Source organism: Pygoscelis adeliae, unplaced genomic scaffold (genome assembly GCF_000699105.1).
Source record: "Pygoscelis adeliae isolate BGI_AS28 unplaced genomic scaffold, ASM69910v1 Scaffold267, whole genome shotgun sequence".
NCBI classification, from domain to species: domain Eukaryota; kingdom Metazoa; phylum Chordata; class Aves; order Sphenisciformes; family Spheniscidae; genus Pygoscelis; species Pygoscelis adeliae.
Window position 1 is genome coordinate 2,684,960 of NW_008825150.1, and position 7,287 is coordinate 2,692,246.

At 42.3% G+C, this 7,287-nt stretch overlaps 1 protein-coding gene across 1 annotated transcript in view; it reads left to right on the forward strand.

Annotated features, from left to right (window-relative positions):
* Positions 1–7,287, forward strand: part of RSBN1L (round spermatid basic protein 1-like) — a gene marked incomplete at its 5' end in the record, with an annotated part of 42,063 nt that overhangs the window by 30,630 nt on the left and 4,146 nt on the right. Inside the window, 4 exon segments of the mRNA XM_009328348.1 lie at positions 2,649–2,816; positions 6,737–6,845; positions 6,947–7,283; positions 7,286–7,287. The exon segment at positions 7,286–7,287 is cut by the window's right edge and continues 4,146 nt beyond it. Coding sequence (XP_009326623.1) covers positions 2,649–2,816; positions 6,737–6,845; positions 6,947–7,283; positions 7,286–7,287 — 616 coding nt within the window.

Below are 7,287 nucleotides of genomic sequence, written 5' to 3' on the forward strand. Positions count from 1 at the left end.
GTCTGGAGCAAGGACTACTTGCCTTCAGTGGAGGAGAAGCGGGTTAAGGAACACATTAGACATACAGATTAGACACACATAAGCCCATGGGACCTGATGGGATGTACCCACAAGTGCTGTGGGAGCTGGCCAATATCATTGTAAGGCACTCTTGATTGCCTTTGAAAGGTCATGGCAATTGGCAAAGGTTCCTGAGGACTGGAGGAAAGCAAATGTCACTCCAATAATTTAGAAGGGTAAGAAGCAGGACCCGGGGAACTGCAGACCAGTCAGCCTCACCTTCATCCTGGGAAGGATGCCATTTCAAACATGAGGGACAAGATGATGGATGGGAGTAGCTCATATTGATTTATAAAGGAGAAGTCATGCCTTATCCGTCTGATAGCATTCTACAACAAAATGACTGGCTCACAGGATGAGAGGAGTGCCAGGGGAGTTGTTTATCTTGAATTTTGCAAGGCTTTTCACACTGGACACTTGTCTCCCATAATATCCTAATAGATAAATTAATGAAGGACAAACTAGACTGATGGGCAGTGAAGTGGTTCAAGAACTGGCTTAACTGCCATGCTCAAAGGGTTGTGATCAGCAGCACGAAGTCCAGCTGGAGGACAGTGGCTACTGGGGTAACCTGGACATTGATACCTTGCGCCAGTACTGTTCAGCATCTTCATTAATGGCCAGCATCGTGGGACAGAGCACACCCTCAGCAAGTTTGCAGGAGATACAAAACTGGAAGGAGTGGTTGATGCACCAGAGGGTTGCGCTGCCAGTGGGAGGGACCTTGAGAGGCTGTAGAAATGGGCCAACTCAGTGGAGTCACGAAGTTAACACTGGGATGCGCAAAGCCCTGCACCTGGGAGGAATAACCCTGTGCACCAGCACAGGCTGGGGACCAACTGGCTGGACAGCAGTCCACCAGAGAAGGACTTGGGGGTCCTGGTGGATGACAGGTTAACCAGAAGCCATCAGTGTGCCTTTGTGGCAAAGCAGGCCAGCAGCCTCCTGGACAGGATTAGGGAGAGCACTGCTAGCAGGCTGAGGGAGATGATTCGTCCCCTCTCCTCATCACTGGTGAGACACATCTGGAGTATCGTGTCCAGTTCCGGGCTTGCCAGCCCAAGACAGATGTGGGCATACCGGAGCAGGGCTGGTGACATGAAAGCCGGGCATGGGAGAACTGGGATTTACCCTTGAGAAAAGAAGGCTCAGAGCATCAATGTGTATAAGCTGTGTATCTGATGGGAGGTTGTACGAAGGACTTTTTTCAGACATGACCAGAGGTAATGGGCACAAACTGAATTACGAGGAATTCCATTTAAAATAAGGAAAAGAAAAAAAAAAAAAAGTAGTTTACTGTATGGATGGTTGAACACTAGGACAGGTTGCTCAGAGAGCTTGTGGAGTCTCCCTGTCTTTGGAGTTGCTCAAAACTTGACTGGACACGGTCCTGATCAGGTTTTACAACCTCTGTAGGCAACCTGTGCCAGTATTCAACCACTCTCACAGTAATAAAGTTTTTTTTCTTACACTCAGACAGAATTGCACATGTTTTAATGTGCAATTAAAACACTGCCTCCTGCCTTGCCACTGATCACTGCTGAGAAGAGTCTGGCTCCACCTTCTTCATTCCCTTCCATCAGGTGTTCACACACACTGACGAGAGTTGAGTGGGGGAAGTTGGATTACACAGTCTCCATATGTCCCTTCCAACCTTGGCTATGTTATGATTATAAACAGCTCTTGGAAGAATGTGGCACACATTGTTGGCTCCAGGTGGCCAAGAAAATGATCGCATGGCTCAGTTACTGCTCTGCAGTGTTTCCTTCACTTTCATTAAACCCTGAAGAAAAAATCTTTTGCTGCTTCTCATTCCCAGTTCTACAACATGGAACTAAATATACATACAGATTTCCCAGCGGTTTGGTAGAAACATGAATGATGAAGAATGACTTCAGGGACAACTGAAATGTATATCTAATAGTCAGGAAGCAGCAAAGGCCAGTGGTTCCCTGCCAGGGGCTGATCACGGTAGGGCCCAGTCTCACAGTGCCTGAGGGAGGCAGGTAGGGCAGACCTGGGGTTCGGGGACCAGATTCAACCTGGACTCCAATGTGTCAGGCAAGTATGTGGTGATGGGGCAGGTCTGAGGTCAAGCCAGGAAGTCAGTCTGCCAGTGAGGATCAGGTCCAGTGATTGTCAGGCAGGTCCATTGTGACAAAGCCTTCCTGAAGTCAAGCTGGGAAGCAGGTCTGTGGCCCTGCACACCTCTGGCTGTGGTGAAGACAAGCACTTCTGCAGCACGGCACAGGCCAGGACTGAAGGCCCAGGACTGAGCTTCAATAGAGCTCCTGGGCTCTCTGTGTGGGTTTGTGGGTGGAGGCTGCAGGTTAGGCTGTTCAGTCATTAGGGCCTTTTAGTGCACTCAGGGCCCTGACACTGTGGTGGTGTTTTTGATTTTTTTAATTGCGTAGGTGTTCTGATTTTTTGCATAGCTCATTAAATTTTTAATTTGTCCTAAGTGTTACTGTTTTTCTCATTTGACTATATGTTCTCACTGAAGGGAGAAAAACAGTGCTATTGGCTACGGTGGAAATTAGGTAATTAAGAGAAATTTCTATATCACTAATACTGGTTTTCTTATACAGAACTACCAATGAAATAAAAAACTTGCAGTACCTACCTCGAACCAGTGAACCCCGTGAAATGCTATTTGAAGACCGGACACGGGCCCATGCAGATCACATAGGACAAGGTTTTGAACGACAGACTACAGCTGCTGTGGGAGTATTGAAGGCTGTGCACTGTGGAGAGTGGTATGTGTTGATTGACTTACTCACCTAGGTGTTTGAAAAATATTTGCCTGAATTTCCATTTATAATTGGTAGAAGGAGCACAGAATAGGTTAATCTAGTATTAGAGATTTAATGAAGACTTAGTAGATGCTGGACTCCTTTTTTGCCCTCCATCTCTGTGCACTAGATGTGTTTGTCTGCCCTCTGCTAGACTGGGTACAGTTTTGCTGTGTGGTTGAAACTAGAAAGGTGCCTTGCAATGACAGTTTAATAGCTATAATTGAGTTGCTGTAACTGAGTTAGTTAGGTGTAAATACTCTTTACACTTTGTTTTGCTTTAAATAGTGCATACGGACTGACCTGAGTTTCTGCCTCAGAGGTGCACATGAAGACTTTTTGTCAATTCTTTGTGTTGTCTGGAGACGAGCAGAACTTTGATGCTTCTGCTTCAAAATTATGGCTGTTGCAACCTTGATTTATTTATGGTAGATCACCTAGGAAGAATCCTGTTCGAGGCTGTGTGATTTTCTTTGGTGTCTGTCTTTGGAATTCCTATACGAGATTCAGGAAATGAATGTATCTCATTTGAAGCTGTTTACATTTTAGCCAAATAAAAAGCCCATAATCATATAGGCTTCCTGGCTCAGATCTAAGAAGCATTTTTCAGGATCTTCTGACCTTGGTTTGGGAGAAGGACCTTAGTTTTGGAAGTTACCTTTGCATACGAAAACACTAAAACCACATTTTGGTCTTTGTATCTGTCTAGAATTTAGAAGAGTGAATTCCCTTTGGACGAAATGATGCAAGTTTGTGTTACAGTGCGTGAGTTCATTGAGATAGAAAACAATAATTGCCGTTGGGGAACAACTGGATTGTTCAGATGTTAATGTGTTTTTATTGTGGGCTCTGAGGTTTTGCAGTTTACTTCCTCTTCAGTTTGATGATAGCTGGACCCTTAAACTTCCTGCTTGCTCTGTGAGAAGCTGGAGTGAATTAAGACTGAGCAGTGGTAGCAGCGCAAGAGCTGAGATACTGTGTAGATCCGATTGTTTTAAATTACACTTTGCACATATGAGAGAGAGAGAGACTCAAAGCTTTATCAAAGAAAGTAAAAAAACCGAACAAAAACAAAACCCCACCCTCCAAACTTGTGTGCCTGTGGAAATTAGTAAGAATTTAAATTGGTAGTAATTTAAATGTCTGTGGGAACTTCCCATTCTCACCCTATACACCTTCATAACAAGATCCTCCTCCCTTGGAAATCATTACGTGTTCATTTACATTTAAAAATAAGTTTTCTTGCTTTTCAGATCTAAACCATCATCTTCTTTCATACGTTGGAACTTGTGGAAAAGGGTGTCTATTCAACCTCCTTTAAAACTCCTTTTAAACTTGGAAAAATGAATGGAATTAGTCAAAATAAAAACTGTGTAGATTAAAAAGTGATCTGAAAATAGGCAAAACTAGGCAGAACTGCGCAACAAACTTGAAAGTACTTCAGTTTGGGGGGAAGGAAGGTAACAATCAGTGTTTCACTTCAGTGTAAGGACTGAATGTATCTTTTAATGCAGAATAAAAAATTTGGGACTGACATATGTAGAGGAGGAAAATACATAACACAACACAATAAAAATGATGTATTTCAAGCTTGATTTAGCCTCAGTGATAATTTCTCCTTTCCCTTTTCAATTTTTTGTATAATTTTGAAAAGCCACTTTGCTGTACTTACCTGAAGAGAACTAATCAGGGCTTATGATAATGAAGCATGTCTTCTTGGACATCTAACTGAACTAGTGTGCTACTATTTTGCTTGGGGGGGTGAAGGGACACCCCCCCCCTAAACTTTAGGTTTTACAAAATATAATCTCAAGAGTTGTGCGAAATATCAAATCTGCAAATGCAGAATTAAAAATAATCTGGCAATAATTTTTCTCTGTTTGCAAAAGGAGTGTCATGTTTTGTGATAGAATTGCAGCACAGATTCAGTAATGCATACTGTTGCACATATATATAGGGACTGAGAAAAGGAATGATTTAAAAAAAATCATTAACTATACTTTGTCCTGTATAATGTGTAAAACAGAGTAGACACTGCTGTGAAAACATTGCTTTGGATTGAAGTTCTTTTAGTATACAAGTATTGTTGCATACTATTTATTTTAATTATACTTGCATAATATTTATTTTAATTCTTAACTTCATTTACAAATACTGTTAACTCCAGATGCAGATACATATTCTTAAAAAAACAAAAACAAAAACAAAACCATAACTGCCCGATAAAAAGTAGATTAACATAGCTAATATTTTTTTTATGCCACTTGTAAGCTTTTTGCTTTCAGTCCTTAAATCCTCTTCAGGAGCATATAGACCAAAATATAGAGAGACATTTTAATCTTTGTAAAATTCAAAGTAAAATATGTGGTCTGAAAATTCTCCCTAGCATACTTTCAGTAGTTGATCTGGGATTTTTCCCCCCTGAAAATAGCCTCAAACCGGTTTTTTTTTTTGCTTTATTGAGGTCATGGCCTAAATAAAAATGTCTTGTCAGTCTAAAAAGCCAAATAAACTGTACATCACTGCCTGCTTCTTAGAATGTTAATTACACTATATATAAAAACCAAAACAACCACTTGATTATAATCTTTTAAAAAAGAGTGCTTGAACATCCCTTGAATAAATCCTGAAACATATCAAACTGTTCTGTTGCATCAGCTCCTCCCCCGGGCCCCAGTAAATCTGAACTCGTGGCCCGGTTTGACACAAGGGTGGAGGTGGCAGGAGCGGGGCGTGGGGCCAGGGGGAAGGCTGCCCGGTGGGGCGGCAGGAGCCAGCCCGGCCCTGCGGGTGTGCGAGAGGCAGGAGGACACCCGGTTGCCTGTGGTTCCTTTCAGTAGCGCCTGGACGCGCAGCCTGTGTGCTGTTACTGCACAGCAGCCAGCTGCAGGGGAAGGTGTCAGCCCTGGGAGGACTCTGCAGGGGATGAAGGAAGAAAGTCATCAACCAGGCTCTTTCTGGCTGATAAATTTTCCTTGCAAAACCATGCCAGTGTGAGCTTTATCCTATGTAAATGAAATCGTCGTATCACCACACTCTTAAAAAAACCTTTTAAAAACCAAACATCCCTCAAAAACAAACACATGGACCTTAGTTTTATATGTTTCCGTTGAAGAACTGAGTTTGGCTTTTGGATCAGAAAGTGATAAGGATCATAGCTGGGTTTGCCTTTTGTTAGCTAATTCTAGATACTGTCTCTAGAGGAATTATCTAAATGGTGTGCATTTCTTTGGGGGAGATGTGGGACAAGAGGCGAATTCTCCTAACAGTTTAAATACAGAGACTACATACCCTAATTCAGACTTTGCTCTTCTGTAGCTCTCTAGTGAGCATAAATAGGAATGTGTTTTTAAGGGATGTTCTGTGGAGGATGCCAGTAGTTGCTGCTTGCTTGCATTGTGGCAGCTTAATGTAGATTCAGCTTTACTACTAACTCTGAACAAGGTGTTTGAGGCTAACATACTACGCAATGTTTTCCATAGTACTAGTCAGACTGCTGCATACTTTGAGGTACCTGATGGGAGTATCATGGTAGAGTGTTGGCAGAGTAAGCCCAACTTATCTGGGGCGTCTGTCTTTCAGCATCAAGGCAGACAGAGGTCAATTAAAAATGAAAATTAAAAATGGGTGAGTTTTGTTGACCTTTCATTGCTGCTTTTACTGTCATCTGTAATGAAATTGTGGTTAACTCATTTAACCAGTTTTAATGAGGCTGTGTTTGAGAATTACCGATTTTAGTCAACCTTTTTTTTTCAAAATGTGGGTTATGCTGGAATTGTTGCTTTTTTTATCATTTGCTTTATCCTTGCTTGCAGAGTTTCTTTATTATTCTCTGTAGCATGTTAGTTTCAGCCTCTGACTCTGCAATTCTTATTCTTCTGTAGGTCTGAGCAGCCTCGTATAACCAAAGATGTAATTTGTTTTCATGCTGAAGACTTCTTAGAGGTAGTTCAGCGAATGCAATTAGATTTGCATGAGCCTCCACTCTCACAGGTAAGCATGCTATGAGCTGTTGATCAGGTGACCTCCGAGTCCTAAATCAGAGTTTTCACTCCCCCTCCTTTTTTTTTTCCCCCCTCCATTTTTTCCTCCAGTGTGTCCAGTGGGTTGATGATGCAAAACTTAATCAACTGCGAAGGGAAGGCATTCGATATGCCAGAATTCAGTTATTCGATAATGACATTTATTTTATCCCACGGAATGTTGTGCACCAGTTCAAAACAGTTTCAGCTGTGTGCAGTTTGGCTTGGCACATCCGGCTCAAGCTGTATCATTCAGAGGAAGAACTTTCTCAAAATACAAGTACTGTTGAAGCAGGGACCTCTACAGACCCCAAGTCTTCGGTTATTGGGCTTCAGACTGACAGCAGAATTTGTACGATGAGCAAAAATACCTCCGAAGACACCAAATTTTCAGATGCTCTACAGACGAAGTA